At 38.2% G+C, this 22,904-nt stretch overlaps 1 protein-coding gene across 1 annotated transcript in view; it reads right to left on the bottom strand.

Annotated features, from left to right (window-relative positions):
- The window catches only part of LMBRD1 (LMBR1 domain containing 1), a 130,354-nt gene extending 107,775 nt beyond the window's left edge, over positions 1-22,579 (bottom strand). Inside the window, exons 1-3 of the mRNA XM_045391092.3 lie at positions 22,400-22,579; positions 15,920-16,096; positions 6,177-6,237 (exon numbers count right to left, since the gene is read on the bottom strand). Of these exons, the coding sequence (XP_045247027.1) occupies positions 6,177-6,237; positions 15,920-16,096; positions 22,400-22,468 (307 nt within the window). The 5' untranslated portion in view covers positions 22,469-22,579. The remainder of the gene's footprint in view (positions 1-6,176; positions 6,238-15,919; positions 16,097-22,399) is intronic.
- Between the last annotated feature and the right edge of the window lie 325 nt (positions 22,580-22,904).

Genomic DNA, 22,904 nt, shown 5'->3' with positions numbered 1-22,904 from the left:
TGCAAAATTAAACAAAACCCAGAACTAAAAAGTCACACGAGGGTAGTTTTATAAAAGAAAATAGTAGGCTGAGTGTGGTGGCTTATGCCTGTAATCCCAACACTTTGAGAGGCCGAGGTGGGAGGACTGCTTGAGCCCAAGGAGTTCAAGGTTACAATGAGCTATGATCACACCACCACACTCCAGCCCAAAATACGTGAGACCCTTTATCTATCTATCAAGATAAGAAAGAAAGAAAGAAAGAAAGAAAGAAAGAAAGAAAGAAAGAAAGAAAGAAAGAAAGAAAGAAAGAAAGAAAGAAGAAAGAAAGAAAGAAAAAAAAAAGACTGAAGATAAAGATGAAAAACTAAATAAAACATTCAAAAGAAATAAAAGGTACAAATCCTTAAAGTTTCTGGGGTGGGCATAACCTTCCCAGATGAGGGAGTTTCCTGATCAGAGAATCCTTAGGTGTGCAGGGAACAGCATGGAAATGAACAACTTCACCCTCTCACGCTTCAACAATCTCCAGAAAACTGTATCTGCTTTGTAAGTAGCTTCAGTTAACTGAGGATTATTAATAACTAACCAACAGCTGGGGAGTGTTCACAAGAAGCAGCAGCAGGCAGCCTGATTTCTGCCAGCTTCTCAGAACAAAACACCCCAAATTCCATTAATATAACAGAAGATCCTAAAAAATGTGGTTTCCAGACCCCAGGATTTGCAGAGATCCTTTCAGGGTATTCACAACATCGAAACTATTTACGTAATGATACTAAGATGTTATGTGCCTTTCCACTATGTTTACAGTTAAACTAATGGTGCAAAACCGACAGTGGATAAAACTGCTGCCCCTTTACAGGAATCAAGATAGTAGACTCAAATTTTGCTAGCAGTCATTGTATTCTTCAGGGAGGAAGGAGATTTGAGCCTTTTATTCACAAAAGTCCCTTTTGAAGCAGTAAAAATTCTAGTGTCCATATTTGCATATATTTCCTTTCAATATTCTGTTTGACAGGAAATACACATAAACCATGCTGTACTTGTGTCTCACACTATCTCAATTTTGTTTGCGCTCTTTGAGTTGTGAGCTACACTAGCCACTTTTTTTCAAAGAACATCACTTTTACTTGAAAGAACAACTGACAGACTGACAGATAAGCAGTGGTTATCCAGACTTGAGTATCAGACAGGCTTTCTCAAAAATGACAGTGAGACTGTCACTCCAAAGGAAATAAGTGACAGTATTTGTTACCAATGATAAAACTGAAGCTTTCAAGAGAAAATTAGAATGTTGGAAAACTTGAATCTATCTTTGAGTTTTACAGCTTCTCAATACATACTTTTCTGATAAGAATAATGGCGATATTAACAAATGTGGTTTTTTCAATGTATAATGATATGTGTCAACACTCAGAAGACCTACACTATTCACTGAACAAGTATTTTCCAAATGAATAAGGCATAATGTCAACTGTCTTATTCGGCATTTGACAAATGGACAAAAGATCCATTCAAAGTACAAATGGGTCAATAGATTTCAACGTCATGGAGTATGAAAAAGCAGTGAGACTATACATTTGAATCAGTAGTTTGAAAGTAGTTAACATTCCTAAACAATTCCATTGAGGAAGATGACTAAAACTTCTTCAGAAGTTTTAAGAGTTTAAACCTTTTTGATCAGTTTCTCTTCTATGGAAAACTAGCATCTAAACTAGCACCTAAGAAAACTTAGAAAAAACCCTGCATTAGTAACTCTATGAAGGAAAATATGTACACAGCTTACTCTAAGTTATCATGAATTAAGCATCTACACATTAATCTTAATACTCTAGAAAAGAGATTATCACATGATCTGTTGACAGAAAGCTCTTCTTTTGGAAACACACATGGAACCCAAACATAAAAGACAATTAAAGCATAAGCAGGTCCCATGGAGTCAATGTTTAGCCTCCTTATCCCTCAAACCTTTATCTCATTGCACATGCACATGAGACACCTTTAGAAAAGCCACTGACTTAGGCCACTGGTTTCTAAACTTGGCTGTGCTAAAATCAGAATCAGCACCATTAACTTTTCAGTAATAGATTCACAGGCTGCCTATCACAACAAAGTATATCAGAATCTCTCTGGATACAATCTACCATTCCGTATTATTTAAAATGTCCCCAGTGGGCAGGCACAGTGGCTCACGCCTGTTATCCCAGCACTTTGAGGCAGGTAGGTCACTTGAGGTCAGGAGTTCAAGACCAGCCTGAGCAACATGGCAAAACCCCATCTCTACTAAAAATACAAAAGTTAACTGGGCATGGTGGCGAACGCCTGTAATCCCAGCTACTCAGGAGGCTGAGGCAAGAGAATCACTTGAACCCGGGAGGCGAAGGTTGCAGTGAGCCGAAACTGTGCCACTGCACTCCAGCCTGGACCACAGAGGGACACTCCATCTCAAAAAAAAAAAAAAAAAAAAATGCCGGGCACGGTGGCTCATGCCTGTAATCCCAGCACTCTGGGAGGTCGTGATGGGTGGATCACGAGGTCAGGAGATCGAGACCATCCTGGCTAACACGGGGTGAAACCCTGTCTCTACTAAAAAAATACAAAAAAACTAGCCAGGCGAGGTGGCGGGTGCCTGTAGTCCCAGCTACTCGGGAGGCTGAGGCAGGAGAATGGCGTGAACCTGGGAGGCGGAGCTTGCAGTGAGCTGAGATCCGGCCCCTGCACTCCAGCCTGGGCGACAGAGTGAGACTCCGTCTCAAAAAAAAAAAAAAAAAAAAAAAAAGGGATCCGGGCAAAATGAATGGCTCACATCTGTAATCCCAGAACTTTGGGAGGCTGAGGCAGGAGGATCACCTGAGATCAGGAGTTCAAGACCAGCCTGGCCAACATGGTGAAACTTCGTCTCTTACTAAAACTACAAAAATTAGCCGGGCATGGTGGCATGTGCCTGTAATCCCAGCTACTAGGGAGGCTGAGGCAGGAGACTCGCATGAACCCAGGAGGCGGAGGTTGCAGTGAGCTGAGACTACACCACTGCACTTCAGCAAGACTCTGTTGCCAAAAAAAAAAAGTCCCCAGATGATTTCTGAAGCTGCTCTTGGGAGGTCAGTGCTGCTAATCATTCTTATAGGTAACATCTCCAGTACTATTTCTCAAAAGGCAGCTCACTTAACAGTAAGAAGCTACAGCTGAGGAAATAAGAACCACTTTGGGCTTTGCCATTCACTAACAAAGTGATCTTCAACATCTTTCCACATCAATTTCTTCATCTGTGAAAGGTAGAAAACACACACACACACACACACACACACACACACACACACACACACACACACACACACACACAAAAGGTAGAGAGGGCATTCATGAAAACTAGTTAAGATGCTGAATGTAAAAGTCATACACAGCGCCTGGCAAGGTTAGATAATGAAAATACACTGATATATTAGGAGGGATAGGAAGGATTAGATGACCTTAGCATCTGACAGAAGAGATGGATAAAAACTGTGTTTTCTATTTGAACTCTGTATAGTTCTCAAAATCCAGGAGAAGACATATTAGATGCTTCCTATTAGGGCAGTTAGATAGTATCTAGCATTTCAAAAGAAATAGCTGAGCTTCAGGATAGTAACTACGTTTGAAGCTGTGGAATCTTTTCAGGCTCCTAGCTGTAGGTCACCTCTGGGTCAGGGCCAAAGGCCTATTAGCCATAGCTGAGATGAACATGACTAATATATTATAACAACAACTATTCATATTATCCAATCAAATTTTCCTGTTTTAATTCCATAGTCATAAAACAAATTTTTCAATTCATAATCTGGCTTTTCAAACAAATTTTTTTCCTAGATCAGTGTCTCAACTATCCTAGTCAAAGCAATTATATTTCTCACTATAACTTAAGTTCTACAGAAAATCAAGCCTTAAGTCCCAAGACATCTACTGTTTGTAATGATTAACTTACCTCCCAGGCATTTAAAATGATACTAAGGGCACATTATCCTTGAGTGGACTGAGGACACACTACCTTTGGGAGGACTAAGAAAAATACTTACTAAAATTCTTTTCTGTAAGTTTAATTCTCTCCACAGAACAAACTGAAAAAGGCTGCATGAATTAACATTCCAGTTTACAAGTCTTTTGTGAACTTAGTTACAAAGGATTAGTCCAATGGCCTCTAGGTTCAATGATAAGAGAGATCGTAGACCTTGACTTCACAAATGTATAAACTGGCTTATCTCATCATATGTTCTAAAGAATGACTATACTTTAGCGTCATACAGGAGACAGACTTCCCCCCTAAAACTCTGTGTAGAGGTAATTTATATTTTATTATACTAAAAAGGCAACATTCTACTTAATATAGCTCCATTTCAAAAATTTTAATAGGTCAAAATTGTGTTTTATTATACTTAATATATTCATCAGAAATATTATATTTTGAAATTTCATAAATTCTTTCTAAAATCTACCTGAAAGAAATAAAATTTCATGGGGCCTACAGATTTTAGATCAGAATAAAGGCAAAAGAGCAAAGCAGCTGAATTAAAACTCAATGGGGCCGGGCCCGGTGGCTCACGCCTGTAATCCCAACACTTTGGGAAGCCAAGGTGGGTGGATCACTAGGTCAGGAGTTCAAGACCAGCCTGGCCAACGTGGTGAAACCCCATCTCTACTAAAAAATACAAAAATTAGCTGGGCGTGATGGTGTGCGCCTGTAATCCCAGCTACTCAGGAGGCTAAGGCAGGAAAATCGCTTGAACCCAGGAGGCAGAGGCTGCAGTGAGCTGAGATTGTGCCACTGCACTCCAGGCTGAGCAACAGGGCGAGACTCAGTCTCAAAAAAAAAAAAAAAAAAAAAAAAAAAAAAAAAAAAAAAAAAAAAATTCAGTAGAACTCAAAAACATTTCCCCTCCACAGAAACTTTTGTAGATTTTTTTTCAGTTTCCCATTTAATGTCCTACTGAAATCTTATTCAGCATCTTACTTCATTGCTGAAAAAAATGACATCCCTCTCCTAACTCAACAATCACAGTTTTTTTAAATAAAACACAAGTTTCATGTTTATTCAAAGAAAAAATTTTGGAAACATTTAGCTTTCATATTATTATAAAGCTTTTATAATCTAATACTGAGAAAGATGTTTGAGGGAGGGAGGGAGGAGGAGCCAAGCAACCATAAGTCCGGGATTAAAATGACTCTGTGGAGAACAATGAAGTTGGCAGGATAAATTCCCCAGAGACTGAAGTCTACTAATGGCAATACTGAGAAAAAATTTTTAGAAAACTGAAATTTAAAACCAAGAAAACAGGAGCGGGAAATTGATAATGATAAAAGGAGAGGTGAGATTTAAAGTAACTTGATTTAACCACTACAAAGAAGAGATATAAAGTGAATCTAAGTGAAGCAAAGTAGGTTAAAGAAGTTTCAGGATTTTGAGAATGAATACATATTATTTATTCCTGTTGTAGAAAACAGAAATCTCCTATGTGGTTTCCAAATTAAAAGTTTATATGTAGCTTTATATTGTAGGAATTATTAAGAAATTATTTTAGGCAGATAGAGAGGAAAAGGGTCCTTAAGTTTTCATTTTTTAAAGCATCTCCAGAAAAGTTTCTTCCCTGGCTCTTAGAGACAGGCCGGCACCTTTTGACATGCAAATGCAGGCCACTAGAAACTGGATCTACCCAAACCTGGCAATACCCGCACTCTTCTTGCCGTTGCCCCACATGTTCCTGGCGACATGGCTGCCCCCACATACCCCCACCTGTGTAGAACATCATGGCGCCCTGTATTTGCATATTAACAGGCTAGGGTGGGAGGGCCCGTTTTTTTTTTTTTTTGCAGGCTATGTGAATGACATGCCTGGTCAAACCAATCCCCTGAGCCCTATGCAAATCAAACACTGACTCCTCCAGCCTCTTCATATACCTGACTGGTATCCATGGCAGGTGGGGTTCCCTCTCTTAGCTTTGAAGTCGCCTCCCTCTGTCTCTGCACAGGAGAGTTTCTTCTTTCTTTCTTCCCCTTTCTTTCTTGACTATTAAACGCCCTGCTCCTTAAAACTGCTCCACATGTGTCCATGTCGGTTTTTTTCTAATTCGACCCAAGAGGAAGAACCTGGGGTTCTCCACCCATCGGAGCTGTATCAATATTTTGGTTAGCAGTCCCAATAGGAAAAGAAACTGAAAGATACTTACTATAGTAACCATATAATACAGTGTCCTCAATCTGTCTGCTGACATTAGCATTAGCCCAGTCCTAGGATAAAAGGAAACAATAGAAATATTAATGAAACATCCATTTGCCTAACAATTAAGAGTTAGGTTTTCATACAACTGAATATCACTTCCAAAATCTATCCACTCAAATAAAAACAATCTATGCCTTCAATAAGTGAGAGACAGACAACAGACAAATTTCAGTATGTAAATGCTGAGATAAGACAACACAGTTCTGGGAAAACACAAAGACAAAAGGCACCTAACTCAGACTGAAGATCAGGAATGGCTTCTGATCCTGGGAGGATTAGAATGATCTCAGGGAAACAGAGAAAATAGTAGGAAGGAAAGAAGGGAGAAAAGAACGTACACAGAACGTTTGAAAAATAACTTCAAGAAGCTAAATATAGATTCAACTGAGCTTTTGGAAAGGTAAGAGAAAGCAGATGGAGAGAGGGAAGAGAAGGACATATATGTCAGGGGCTTGTGAGTCATGCTAAGTATTTTGGACTTTGTCCTAAAGGCAATGGAAAATAGTGATGAATTTTAAGGAGAGATTAACAAACCTGATTTGTACTTCAGAAAGAACATATTTGAGCATATTATATATATTTTTTAAAAACCTACAAGAAAAATCAGTCTAATCTCCTTTGCATTCATCCCACATAAGTGTTGTTCAAATTACTAAACTTAGAAAATATAATTCAAATTAATCTTTTCCAATAGAAAAAAAAAACTATACCCTATAATGTCAGAACTGAGGTACAATGTCAAGTCTTTTGGCCTATATTCTAAATTTTGTGCATGTGAAAAATTAAACCTGGAGAATCTAAAGGACTTATCACTGCTATTAAGTATAAAGTACAATTTAGAATCCAGGTCAATTTTTTATAAACACTTTAAGAGCTCAAGTCAGTGTCAACATTCTACAAGTGCTCTTAAAAAAGGGCATCAATATTTAATTCTCTTAAGATAATTTAGGAGTTTTCTTTTCTTTTCTCCTTTTTTGCCCATAAACACCTCTAGCAATGAGTAGCTACAAATTTCTTGCTGACAAACGTCTAAAAGATCAAAAAATGTAGAAAATCCAAACTTACTTCTACAAACAAACCCTTAATAGGCCAAATAGAAAAATGTATGTTAATCATATAAAAAATAAATCATAGGATATAAAAAATTTAATAAATGGAAAGTCACCTGTTCCCACATGTAAAGATTGTAAATACCAACTGCTATCCAAATTAATCTCAAATTAATATATATCACCAATCGAAATCCCGTTGTGCTAGGAGGTAGAGTGTATTTCGAAATCCCGCTGTGCTAGGAGGTAGAGTATATTAACATATTCATTCTAAAAATCATCTGAAAAAACAAGCTAGGGCCACAAATACATTTGAAAAAGACCAACAAGGAGGAATTTCCCAATTACTATCCTTTACTAATAAAACGTGAAAATCTACTATTATATAATCTTTCACCTACCTATTGGCAAAATTTAAAACAATAGCACCCAGTAATGTCAAAATGTGGAGGGAAAACCATCTGCTACACATTAAGATAGTCTACCATGTAGACATTCTTTATTGAATCGATCCTAAAAATATTCACACGAATTAGGATGGATATTAGTACATAGGTATTTTATTCATTGGACACTACTACTTGTCCAACAAATTACCTCAGGAGCTCTTACAAAGTGATAAGCTAGCCCAAGTGGGCCCTTCCTTTCCCACACAGCAGGAGCTGTACCAAATTCCATTACTCATGGGACTAAGAGACCCAAAGTATCCAGGTGTTCAGCAATTGGTATGTCCTAGCACTCAGTGAACCACTTGTACCTACTCAGCTCATATTCCTTGGCACCCAAATCCAAGGTGTTTATTCTACCTGCAAGACCATTCTTAAGAGGCCAGGTATGGTGGCTTACATCTGCAATCCCAGCACTCTAGGAGGCTGAGGCAAATGGATTGCTTGAGGTCAGGAGTTTGAGACCAGGCGTGGTAGCACACATCTGTAATTCTAGCTTCTTGGAAGGATGAGGAATGAGAATTGCTTTAACTTGGGAGGCAGAGGTTGCAGTGAGCCAAGATCATGCCACTACACTCCAGCCTGAGCAACAGAGCAAGACTCTGTCTCAAGAGAAAAAAAAACAGAGAGAGAAAACACTAGGAGGTTATACACCTCTACTAAAGCACCTGCACTTTGGGAGAGTTTCTCTCTTTGCATAAGTAAGTTACAAAAGAACCTGAGCACTTGCTGACCCTTGTCAGGGTAAATTAGAGCCTGTACCAAGCAACATTTATTGGTTTTTGCCCAAGAGTCCTTTACCCAACAATATTCGGTGTAGGGTCATTTAAAATATTTTTTAAAAGAAAAATGAAACTGGAGACAATCTAAATGCCAGAATAGAAATAGTAAAATTTACTACTGTACATGCATAACATAGAATAACATGTTGATATTAAAAACAATGAGACCTATATAAACTAGCATAGATAGATATCCAGGAAGCACTTTTGAGTAGGGGGAAACAGAACAAATCACAACCAAAAGTTTTAACACATGTAATCTTTGTCTAACAAAAGTAATGAAAGAAATACCCAAACATATTACAGAAAAAATGAAAAGAAAATGTAAGTAGTGCTTACCACACAGAATGGGAAAGCATTGGGGAGAATTCTGTACAATCATTGAAAATTTTTCCATCAATGATTCAAGTATCCAAATGAGTATGTACATAATCAAAGCTTCAATTCCTAAGAGCTGTGCTTCTTTAGTGATTGCTTCTATATCAAAACAGAAGTTTAAAAGTATTTTTGTGGGTTTTGTTTTGTTTTTGAGACAGGGTCTCACTCTGTCACCCAGGTTGCAGTGTAGTGGCATGAGTATGGCTCACTGTAGTCTAGACCTTCCCGGATTCAGGTGATCCTCCCACCTTCAGGTTTCCAAGTAGCTGGGACCATAGGTGCACACCACCATGCCCAGCTAATTTTTGTATTTTTTGTAGAGACTGGGTTTCACCACGTTGCCCAGGCTGGTCTTGAACTCTTGGATTCAAGTGATCTGCCTGCCTCAGCCTCTAGGTTTATAGGTGTGAGCCACCGTGCCTGGCCTAAAAGGATTTTGAAGATGAGCAAATTAAGAACAATGTATCAATGGGCCAGAGAATAATGACAACCATCTTTTTTTACTTATACAAACTTCCCACCAATTTCCAAGACAGCCCCAGGAGGTAATAATGTCTCCACTGAGAATCACTTAAAAATTAGTTTGAAATTGGACAAAATCCCAATCTCAAAAAAAATATTAAAAATACAAAGTCTGAAGGTTAACGTGAAGCAAAAGAATCATTGAAATCTAGCATCTTTTACTCTATAAGGATCTTTTGCCTCACCAGTTCTTGTAGCAATAAGAGTATTGCTGTTACTATTTTAAAGCTACAAATATGTGTAAGATATACAATATCACTCAAGTACTATTAGTGTATTTGGCTTTTACATACTCTCTTGCCTCCAAGATACTTGATGTATTGTCAAGAGAGCTTAGTTTGTAAAACTTTCCTTCTAATTTTGGGAACCACTATGACCCTGATATGTTTTATAAACTATTGCCTCTCAAAGTAGAAACTAAAAGGAACTTCAGAGTCATTTAGGACACAAAAGGAATGTGAGACAATCAAGAACTAAATAAAGAATATTAAAGAAGAATATTTCAGAAGACAAGGATATGAATTCCATAGAACAAAAATGTAATTGGTGGCATATGTAAATTCCATTCCCCATTTTTCAAGTTGACTTTTGAAACCTGCTACATAACCCAAAACTCCAACATGATTCTCCTCACTTTTACCTGGTAACTTCACCATAAAAACAGTGGTTCTCATTCAGGAGCCATTTTGATCCCCATGGGGCATCTGACAATGTCCAGAGACATGGTGGGCAGAGTCAGTATGCTACAGGAATCTAGGAGTTAAGAAGTCAAGGATGCCACTAAACACCTACAATTCACAGGGCAGGCCCCCATAACAAAGAATTACCCAAGGCAAAATGTCCATGATTGAGAAATACTGACTTAGAGGTCTCTAAAATAATATGTAGTCCCAAGACAGTTCACTCAACTTACTATTAAATCTAAAACCTACCTCCATTTGTATCCAAATTCTAGACCTTCCTTACTCTGAAGTACCCATACTCCTATTACACCCAACCCTTTCACTTTGAGAACCCTCGTCCTCTGGAGGAAACTGCACCTGCAATGATACCTTCTCATGCCTCAAAAATTCCTCTCACTCTACTGAATTCTAAAGTATACAAATTCTAGTAACTACTAAACACAAAGAGATACACAACCACCACAAATAAAAACACCTCTACTAACTCCTCTTCTCACTTTCCTAGAGAACAAAAACTTCCTGAAAAGTTGTCAGCATTCCTTATCACTTCTTCCTTACTTCTCTGTTCATATCTAACCCACTCAACCTAACCACCCTACTGTTCTGCTGAAATTATTCTTCATGGTCACCACTGACCAAAGCCACCAATCACTTCTCTACCCAACTCACTTCACCTCTCAACACCACTGGAAAAAGCTATCATTCTTTCTTTCCAAAACACATTATTCTGATTTCCATAAAGCCTCCCTCTTCTGTTTTTCTTATCTCTCACGTTGCAGATTCTCCCCTTCAGCTGACCTTCTACACAACAGAGAACTCCAGTCCTCGGTCCAATGTCAAGGCTTCTCTGACTACTCAGTCTTCCCGGCTCCTAGTCAGTCCATAACTGTAGATTTCATCCATATGTTGCTTCCCAAATACTTCTCTCCAGCACTAAGCTCTTCACAGAGCTTCAACTCCCTATGTAACACCTCCACCTGGATAGATAGTACAGTACACACTTTGAAGGTAGACTGTCCAAACTATAACTCTTTTCTCTACACCCCCTCACTTGCCCGTGCACACATGCATATGCCCTCTTATTCCTCCAGGTTTCCCTATTTCTCTAAGGTATACAAAAACCTAGGCATCGGTGCTCCAATTTTCTTTTTCCTTCACCTGTCCCCCTATATCTAATCTATAAGCAAATCCCAGCAGCTCTACCTCTAAAATACATGCCAATTTTAATCATTTTTCTCCACTAGCACCACTCTAGCCCAAATCACCTTTATCTTTTACCTTCATTAACTTCATATTGCAGTTAGGAGAAAATCTAAACTTATTAATATGACTTAGAAGTCATAAACAAGCTGGCTCCTGCCTTACTCTGGATCTCAGCTTTTACCAAAGCAAAACCCTCAACAACACACATCAGCCAAATAAGCCAAGTTCATCCCGGCCTAAAGACCTCTATATTTGCTGCTGCTTCTCCCTAAAGGCTCTCTCCCTCTGGCTCTTTACTAGATTGGCTCCTCATCCAGGTATCATGGCAAGAAACCTCAGCAGCTTTGCCCCTCTCCAAAACACTCATAACCTGACTAGACTCTCATATCAATCTGTTATATTTCCTCATAGAATTTATCACTATAAAGTGACCTTATTTTATTTGTTGACTATTGATCTAGCATTGCAGATTAAGCTCCATAAGAAAAACAACCTCATTTGCCTTAACAATTAATCTCCAGTACCTACAATTGTCAGGCACATACTACATACTTAGTATTAAGTAAATAAACATAATTAAGGTTCAATAAAAAGCACAAAGTTCTAAGATACAATTCCCACCAGCTGAAATTAGGAATGAGGGAGCAGTAGAGTTTAGCTCAGACATCTAATAACAGGCCATAAAGATATTCATAATTAGGGAACAGGAGTAAGATGTGAACAAACACCAAAACATTAAACGTTTTCATGACATACCTTAATATTAACTAAATTTTTTATTTTTACATGTTGTATAAAAGAAAGAATATTTATTCATATTAGTGTCAATTTCTTTCTTTTTTCCATTGGATCAGTATATTTCATGTATATCCCCATCCAATGTTATTGGCCAACTATCAAAGACTGTTAAAGAGAGCACTTCCAGCTGTACTCTAAAAGGTTCTTTTTTGTTATCTAAAAAGTTAATTATTTTAGAAAAAAGCTAGAAACAAATTATCTAGCTAAAATTATTAATAATGCCATATGTTGAAAGAAAGGTCAACAGAAACAACTCAGGCATTATAACATACCCCTGCCATAAGAAGGCAGAGAAAATTATAGGAGGGTAACTAAAACAAAAATAAAGAAACTAGCAATGACTGCCTGCTCACAGAAAAGTCTGGGCACCTTCTGTTTTTAAGAAAAATGTTAGCAATCATTGATATGTGGAGTTTCAAATCATTATACTTTGCAAGCCAAGTCCATAATTAGAGAGAGGCTTCAAAATATTTGAGGTGGAAGCAGAGAAAGTTAGAAAATGCATATATTCATTTAGGAATTTCAAATGCACATTGTAAATATAGTATACGTTAGCATTCATCATGGAAAACAATGTCAACTTGTACTTTTATCTTTACAAATAAGGTTGGAATAGACTAAAACCACGTTGGCATCCTTTTTACTCTGACTACATTTATAATCGTGGCATGAAGTTTGAAGGATTAATTCTTAAACACTTAAACTTATCTTTCACTAGGCACCTGAATTCAGCAATAACTTTGGGAAAAAACTATTGTCTAGAGTTTGGAAAATGTTTTCAAAATTTTTTTCAGTTCTACTCTTTGAGAATCAGCAAATAGTCCAGTTTCAAATAAAAACTCATGAATTGCACTAATCCTCACCAAGCCCCCCAAAATGAGAAGGGAAAATACAGACACACAGAATGTTTCAAGGTATCAACAAAATCACCAAGAAAAAACTGATACATTATCTAAGCTAAAAACAAACAGAACTAGAGACAACTTAGTAATGAAAAGTAGGAAAGGCCAGGCACAGGGGCTCACAGGGGCTCCCAGCATCTTGGGAGGCCAAGGCGGGTGGATCACCTGAGGTCAGGAGTTCGAGACCAGCCTGGCTAACATGGTGAAACCACATCTCTACTAAAAACACAAAAAATTGGCCGGGCATGGTGGTGTGCATCTGTAATCCCAGATACTCAGGAGGCTGAGGCAGGAGAATTGCTTGAACCCGGGAGGCAGAGTTGCAGTGGGCCAAGATCGCACCATCACACTCCAAACTTGTCAACAAGAGTGAAACTCTGTCTCAAAAAAAGAAAAGGAGAAAAAAAAGAGAACCAACAATTGATGAATAACTAATATCCTAATAATGAAACAAAGTTTTAAAAAGTAGAGGGAAAAACTTTAACAGATTTTTTTCTCCTTCTAAATATTGGTGTAACATTTAGATTTAACAAATATAAAGTAAGTGTGTTAACTACAGTCATATTTTTTATTTTAGGGCACATGTATTAAAACAAGCACCCTAAATTTTTATAGTTAATATTTTTGCTTCTTTAGTGAATGCATTCTTAAAATCTTGCTCAAACAAGTATAATGCAATCTCATAGATTTAAATATCAAAAACAAAGAAACAAAACAAACCTATTTCCCAGGAAGTGACCACTAATTTAAGCATGGGCCCAAAACAATACTTAATCTAATAGAAAGTTCATAATTTCATGAAAATACTTTAGAAATTTAAAGATGAAATGTTTTCCTACAAAATCTAAATAAATCAAACATCCTCAATTCTAAACTAAAAAAATATCCAATTCAAACAATAATTATACCAGGGATAATTATATTACCTCCAGACATTATAATACATGCATATACATATATATCATTATCTATTTAAAAGTAACAGCTTTTAAAGAGAAAAATATCCTAGAAATTTATAATTACGTACTGTACATGGGGAATTACACTACACTATTTTAAAATAAAAAGAATATCCAGAAATTCTGAAAATGTCAAATTCTTTTATCTAAGAAACACAGCTATATACAGAGTCACAAGAAATTAAACGTTTTTATAGAATGTAATTCTAAAATGACACTTATTTCTCAGAGAAAATGACCTCATAATGTTACAATCAACCATTTAATTATCTATGTCTAACATTATTAAAAGTGCATTCTTCTTGCCCAATAATAAAAAGCAGAGAAAACCCAACGATACCAGTAAAATTAGTCATCTTCTCTAGAAATGTTTCAACCCAAAATAGAAAATGTGAATTAAGTTTATATTTTGAAAAAATGTAGACTCACTGGTAGATACCCCATTTACTGAGCTACCTGAAAGTACCTCTTCCTTGTTTAGACGCCATCTTCCCAAGAAACCTCATGAACAAAGCTCTCTGGAACCAGACTGCGGAGCTTCAAATCCCAACTGCAGCACTTACAGGCTATGTTACTTCACCTCTCTGAATCCTGATTTTTCACCCATGAAAACCATAGATAAAACTACTTATCTCACAGGATTGTCTGAGAGATCAAGGGAAGCTACTAAATGTAAACCACTTAAAATAGAGTCTGACACACAGCAAATAGTCAATAGATGTTAGTTACTATCTTCATAACATTATAATGTTTGGCACACACTAAGTGCTCAATTAAAAACTGCTAAATAAATGGTGTACAGGAAAAAAATGTGGTTTTCATAGCAATCAGAATATATCTAATTGCCACAGTAATCAGAATAAATTTAAACCTAACTACAAAAATATTTTCAAATTATTTACCCCATTTGGACCAGGCATGGTGGCTCATGCCTGCAATCCCAGCACTTTGGGAGGCTGGGCAGGTGGATCACTTGAGGCCCAGAGTTTAAGACCAGCCTGGCCAACACAGCGAAACCCCATCACTACTAAAAATACAAAAAGAACTAGCTGGGCATGGTGGCTGCCCGTCTGTATTCCTAGCTACTTGGGAGGCTGAGGGACGAGACTCGCTTGAACCCAGGAGGCAGAGGTTGCAGTGAGCTGAGATCATGCCACTGTACTCCAGCCTGGGCAACAGAGTGAGCCTCTATCTCAATAAAACAAAAAAATACATAAAGTATAAAATAAAATAAAATAAAAATTATTTACCCAATTTAGCCCAATTCAGGAAGTTATTTTGTAATCATGCATTATTAAGATAATTGAAATACTATTTCATTCAAATATTTAAGTACTAAAGCTAAATACTGGGGCTACAACAAACTATAACGACAGTTTCTGAGTCATAGAAGCTTAAGCTAGTAAGAAACTTAAAAGTAATTTGCATAATTTAAAGGAAACTCAGAAACCTTTAGTCCACACCCTTCAATTTTAAAATGAGGAACCTCAAGTCCAGAAAAGTTAAGTGGTTTGGCTAAAGGTCCGCAGCTAGACAGTTAAGGGTCAAGACTAGAACTCAGGTCTTATAATTGCCAGCCTAATTCACTACACCATACTGACTCAAAGGACTCAATATGAAACAGAGATTAGGATCCCGATCTGCCACTAACAAAAGCCCTTCTAAATTATGTACTTATTGCATTAATGCAAATCAAATAAGCTTCAAGGGAGTTATGAGCAGCAAAAAATATATAACCTATTATGATTACTTGAAGCATTTGCAAGGTTGCTGAATTAATAGTTTTTATGTCAGTTGAAAGTCTACTTCTAATCTATCAGGTTAGATGTCACATTCTCAGCCTCTATGTTGTATTTCCATTCTCATTCATTCCCAGACACAAAAATAAAACATAATATATATCGGACTGCTCACTGTGCCAGAAATTTGAAAGGAAAAAAAAAATCTGCAAAGTAAGATTATATTTACCTTAAATGTACCATTTTGATTTTTCATGTAAGAAACCAAAAATATATCCACTGGTAGAAGTGCTGATGTGATAAGTGCAATTGCTAGAGAAAAAATTGCTGTTATGGTGGAGACAACTTCACTTTCCCGCCGACTTTGGTATTTACGAACATATATCCAGCAGAATGCCAAAATAGCCTGAAATAGAACAAAAAGAGATGTTTGTTACTACCCAATATATTTTCTCTGACTTTTGCACATGTTTGAAAGTTTTTAGCAGGAAATCTTATGTGAAGTAAAGGTTATTTTAGTTGTGTAAGGTAAGCCTACCATCCTTAAAAACTTGTCCAAGATGTATAATTTTCAAAGCCTATTTCATGTATGCAGTACATCACGTAGGCATACACACACAATACTATTAATAACAGTGCTCAGTTACATATTTCCTCACCCAACACAGTGCAAACATTAATGGTTTCACACATCACAGTTATAACTAGCCTTGAATATTTTTTCCCTGTAGATTTTTCCAACCTAAAGGAGATATGAGTAGAAGCTGTTCTATTTTAGGCTTATTACTGAAGCATTACAGAATATAACTTGGATGAAAATTAACTTCTGACCTGTTCTGACAGTTCAAGAATAGCATTGAGCTAAAGATTAACTGCCAGTAATCGCCATGCAATTATCATATTATAATTTAAATTTTAAAGAGCATTAAACAAAGAAAAGTCAATGCTGAAAATGGATACATGTGCACAGCAAGGAGCTTTCCAGTGAAAAAAGTTCACTCAGAGATAGAGGTTGACATCTCTAGTTAGCCAGGTACTCTTAATAGTTACCAACACCATTCTAGGGACTAACACAGTGCATAGGACTTTAATGATTCTCTAACTTTAGGAGGCATCGGAATTACCTGGAGGAACTGTTAAAGCATGGATTGCTAGGCCCCATCCTCCGAGTTTCAGATTCAAGAAGTCTGGAGTGGAGCCAGAAAATCTGCATTTGTAACAGCTTCCCCAGGTGAGGCTGCTGCTGGTCCGGAGCTGTATTTTGAGAACTTCTATTCTACTCAATTACAGGGAATTGCAGACAGAGACTATGTTATTTCAGCCTTGACTTTGAGTCAGAATCACCTGGGTAACTTTTAAGTACCCTTATACCTTCCCTACATTCCCCAATCAATTCTATCAATGGAGCATAAGCCTCCTCCAAGCATCAGTACTTTAAATGCCTGAGGATTTCAATCTGAGCCAAACTTGAGAACCATTGTTCTAAATAAGAGCTCTGGTAGTTTTAAAAGCCTTGTTTTTTTCTTTTCACTTTTTCAACAGATTCATTGGTTACTTTCTTTCTGAGCATCCTGCAGTTCCAGGGCCTAAATGAAACTAATAAAACCACCAAACTGGTTTTGCAGCTTCCAAATTCTTCTACCACAAGCAAGATACAAGAACAATTCCATCATCTCAGAAAATTCCTTTGACCCTTTGTAGGAACTCCTAAAAAATTCCACAGAGCAGTTTTCATGACTAGGGGCTAAGGGCTAATAAGACCCTGAAAAACCAGGGTGTGGACCAAGCTGGTTAAGACCCACTGGACCCAACATGGCAATGGATTTGACCTAGGTTTCACCTAGGACCTCATTATATGCTCATTAACATGCTCAATCACACACCTACCAGCACCATGGCAGTTCCGAGACCACTCATATTTGATGCAAAAATGGGTGGCACCATAATTTCAAAAAGTCTCTACCTTTTTCCAGGAATTTTCATGAATATATCCCTTGGATAAAGAAACCCATAAAAGTAGAAACTCCAAACCTCATTGAGCGTCTCTCTCTTAAGAATGCCCACAAGAGTGTGTACTTTCCCTTTAATAAATCTCCATACTTGCACTATTTTCTGACTTGCCCTTTAATGTGTTCTCATGACAGTGTCAAGCACCTGAAAACCAGCTAGGGTTGAGATCCCACCAGTGTTTGGGGATCTCCCTCAGCCCACCGGTATCACCCTGACAACCACTATCTGTTTTCTGTCCCTTTCTAGAATATCATAATGCCTTCACATACTATGTTGTCTTTTCAGTCTGGCTTGTGTCATTTGGCACAGAGCATTTAAAACCCATCCAAGTTGCTGCATGTCATTCCCTCATACTGCTGGTCTTTCAGCTGGTGACAGAACAGCAAGAAAAAATTGAGAAGGGAGTTAAGACTTTGGAACAAACAAACAAAAAGGATCTAGGCTCAAATTCTTGATTTTGGGAAATTTATTTTTCATAAAATGTCCCTTTATATTAAGATTTGAATGAGCTTGTTTTTAAAGGAATTCACAAATATTTTTAACATTCCCCAAATTTATTTTGAAGTCTTTAAAAGCTGAGCCTCATCTTTCTATCCTTAGCAGTATTTGACACAAAATGTTCCAATAAATGTTTTTTATTGGATTTCAAGAATGAAAGAAAACCTGAATTTTGTAGGTATTACAACAAAGAATTTTGCCAATATCAGGCAGACAAGCTGCGAAAGGGCAACCAGGCAGAAGAGTTAAGCCAGAGATTCCCAAATTTTTTGGTCTCAGAATCCCTTTATAATGGTTTTAAAACTGATAACCTTAAAGAGCTTTTTGTTCATGTTATCAATTATTACTACAATATAAAATAAAACCAAGTATCCTCATCAATAGGAATAGTTCTTTCATAACAAGCTTTAAAGATTAAATGAGATATAAAGGGTTTACCATAGTGGCTGGCCATAGCAACTACTTAACAAATAGTAGTTATTAGAGCATTTGATAAAAGAAATAAATATATAATTCTGTTAACAATTATAAAAGTCCCCCCAGCTTCTCCCAAAAGATTCAAAATAAACTGGTCTGAACAGAGATTTTTAAAACTCCCCAGGTGGTTCTGATGAAAGGTCAAGGTTGCGAACCACTGGGGCAGAAGAAGGAATGAGAAGAGATGAATCTTTATTAAACTAATGAGAATACATGATATACCGTCTGGGATCTTATTAAACTGCAGATTCTGATTCAGTAGGACTGGGGTCACATAGTTGGTATTTCTAACAAGTTCCCAGATGATGCCCACACTTTAAGGAACAAGAATAAATTTGCTTTACAAAAACGGAGAGTCTCCTACTGTAATGACAAATACAATTTAAAGGTGGTGTGAGCCAAATTACAGAGGACACTGGAGCTAGACAGAACAGTTTAGATTTGATATAGAAAAGACAGACATAGTTAGATTACATGCATGAGGGACCAAATCTAACAATTCTTTATGTGGGAAGAAGCTGAAGTCCATTCTTTTTGCCCAAGATGACAAAAGCAGACAACATTCATGTCCTGATTTTTTTTTTTTTTTTTTTTTTTTTGAGACAGGGATTCCCTCTGTTGCTCAGGCACTATCAGAGCTTGCTGCAACTGCCTGCGAGAACCACCTCCTGGGCTCAAGCAATCCTCCCACCTCAGCCTTCCAAGTAGATGGAACCTCAGGCATTTGCCACCTGGCCCGGCTAATTTTTTGTATTTTTAGTAGGGATGGGGTTTTGCCATGTTGCCCAAGCTGGTCTCGAACTCCTGAGCTCAAATGATCCACCTGCCTCAGCCTCCCAAAGTGCTGGGATTACGGGTGTGAGCCACCACACCTGGCCCATGTCCTGAATCTTTAGTAGATGACTGGCAGAAGTTCTCCAAGTGTGAAATCCCTAGGCCCTGGTAGTCCCCAGAATCCTTTCTGGAGATTCAGAAGTTGAAAACTATTCTCATAATAAATACTAAGATGCTATTTGCCTTTTTCACTGTGCTGGCATTTGCACTCATGGTTCATAGCCACAGTGGGTAAAACTACTGGTACATTAGCGTGACTCAAGACAGTGGCACCAAACTGCACCAGTAATCATTGTATTCTTCACCACAAGCTCAAAAAGGGACAATTTAAATTAAGACGGTGCTTCCCAAAGCAGTATAAATTCATTTTATTGAAATTCAACCCTTGACTCTTTTTAATACTTTGTGGGGTAAAATATGAAGCATGCATACATAAAGTCCTTCTGTTGCATACCAAGATGTAGGCCATCTCCAAGAAAAGTTTAGAGTTAAAAGCTAAAACAACCACTCTTCAAGGAACACCATTTTTACTTGAAAGAACAATCGTCAAACTATGGTTATTCAGACTTCGCTTTTTGGCAGATTTTGTCAAATGAACAAAGGGAACCTATCACTTAAAGAAAAACTGACAGTATTTGATTAATGATAAGAGTCAAACTTTCAAATGAAAACTGGAGTTTGAAAGACTTACATCCACAACTATAAGCTTGACAACTCTTCAATACTTAGAATTTTCAGAGACATTTCTGACAAGATCAGTTGCAATTTAATGAAATGTGATATTTTGATATTGTGTAATGAAATGTATCCATATTTAAAAGATGTGCATAACTCAGTAAACCAATATTTTCTAAGTGGCCATAGCATCATAGTACAAAACCATGCATGGGTAAAAGATCCTTTCAAAGTGCAAGATGGGCTAATGGATTTTAATGTAACAATGAATGAAAAGCTCATTGATAGGGTTTCAGATTCCACCTTGCAACTGACCTTTAAGAATCTTCCACTTGTTGGGCTTTGGTGTAGGATCAAAAAACATCCACAATTATCTGAAAAATGCTCCTCTGTTTCTGACTACCTATCATTGCAGCTGTATTTTCTTCATACATTTCGACCAAAATAACATACCCCAAAAAACTGAATGTAGAAGCCAACATAAGAAACCAGCCTTTCTTCTAATAAACCAGGATTTAAAGAGATTTGCAGAAATGTAAACAAGAGTCCTTCTTCCTAATGCTCTTATCCACGCCAACATTCAAGTGTCAAACTCCTAATTCCCTTCTGATTTAATTTGTCCTTGCTGTAATATTGCCAACTTAAATGGCTTCCCTTCTTCATCTATTCAAACTCTACCACAATTCTCATTTTCTTCCAATATTGTTGTCTATTCTCTTAAGTCCTACTTTATTTAGTCATACTTTGGCGTTCGGTCCATAAAATACATGTTTCAAGAATTTCAGTTTTCCCACCTATCTTCAGGCCCTCTTTAAAGCCATATCTTGTTTCGTTAACATCCTCTTAAAATTCACACCACTTCCGTACCGTAAATGTTTATTAATTTATAACTGCCAAGATAGTCTCACTTAACTTTCATACATTACATGTTTATTTATTTTCTTCTAAACAAACTAAATCTGATGGACTGGAAAAGCCAAGGGGGCTCTCAGAATACAGGACTGGGTGGCTGCAGAGACCACAGTCAACCTTTAGGGTTTCATTTCCTCCAAGAGAGGACTAACATATTCCAGGGTAAAGGCAGTATTTTTATCTGTGACAGCGATGACAGTAACAAGAGGATCCTTTTCTTAAATTTTCACACCATTCTTTTCTTTTCTTTCTCTTTTTTTTTTTTTTTTTTTTTTTTTTTTTTTAGTCTCTACTGCAAAAATTTACTAGAACATACTACATAGGTACCAGACACTGACTGGATCTGACAATTAAAGTAAAACTAAACAAGCCTGATTTCCAGAACTGGAGGGTTTTTTTTTGTTTTGCAATGCAAAAAGGTCAAAATAAATGGGAACAGAAAGTAACTACAGGCTCGGAGTATGAGAAGAGAAGATTTGAGAAGGTAGAGAGGTTATGAAAGGAAATAAATTGAACTCTCAAATAAAATAAAACAAAGTGTTTTAATATGAATAGGGAAGTAATAGCCAGGCCACTTTAAGCCATTTCAATCTACATTTTGCTCACTGAATACGCAGAAATAAGATCACTGGAAAAGAAAGCACCTGAGGGCAGACAGGTAGTAGTATATACTCCGATACTGGTAATAAAGAGGGCTACAGCTACGCCCTCCACAGGTATCTACACCAATCAAAAAAAGATTTGAAGAGAATGTGACACCTGGAAGTCAGAACTAGCAACTCACGTCATCAAGGCAGAATCACACAATGGGTACAGAGGTTGGAGACTCACTAGCCCCAAGGGTAGGGAACATGGGGGAAAAAACATACAGAGAAGGCGACAAGTAAACAACGCCAGCGCCTACTTAACTTGCAAAGATTCAGCGCTGCCGACCCACACTGTGTGCCACTGTTTTACAGAGGACGAAAGGCCACTACATGCTTCTCAACCCCGAGGGTCTCCTCCGCCCCCAAACCCCACCGGCCCCATTGCCCAAATCAGGGATGACGGCAAGAGCTTCCAAAAAGGACCCTGCAACCCTAGACGTCATCAGAGAAATGAAAGCAAAAGCTACCGAAAATCGGCAACCCCCTGCCCCCGCCGCCCGCCCAAGCCCCCAACACCGAAAAGCCCTCCATAGTCCAGGCTAAAAGAGGGGCGGGGCGAAGAGGGTCTCCGGGGTCCGGAAAGGCCAACTGCAGGGCCGACCCCTCCCTTCCTCCGCCAGTCCAAACATCGGGAAAACTCCAAGCGCCTCCCCTACCAGTAGTAAGAGGCCGAATATACACCAGCCGATCACCAGCTCCGCCGAGGCCGCGCCAGGAGTCGCCATCTTCGCTTCCGGTCCAGACCTACCAGAGCGCCAGGGGTGGGGAAAGGGGAGGGGGAAAGGGGAGAGAGCGCGAGGTACACTGCACCCGCGCACCCTAAAGGTTAAAAAGGCGGAGGAGGAGGAGCAAGTGGTTGCCAAGGAGACTCGACCCACTAGCGTCCCCTGGCGGCGAGCAGGGTGGAGGCGGGGCAGCAAGGACTGCTCAGGGGCGGGGCGCGTCCGGACGCAGTGACGTCACCACGCTGCCCGCGCTGGCTTCCGCGCCCGCTGAGATGTGGGAGGGCTGCAGAGCAGGGTGTTGGCTCATAGCAGGGTAACCTTATTGGGATATTTGACTCAGCCTAAGCTGATAGACTGGAACAGCAAGGGAACTCCACAAAGAATGGACTAGGTGCACCTGGAGATCCAAGTCAATTTTAGAGGTTTATACTTCTTC

The sequence above is a fragment of the Macaca fascicularis genome, chromosome 4 (assembly GCF_037993035.2).
Source record: "Macaca fascicularis isolate 582-1 chromosome 4, T2T-MFA8v1.1".
NCBI classification, from domain to species: Eukaryota; Metazoa; Chordata; class Mammalia; order Primates; family Cercopithecidae; genus Macaca; species Macaca fascicularis.
Note: the sequence above shows the minus strand (reverse complement) of the source record. Positions and strands in the feature narration are given on the sequence as shown.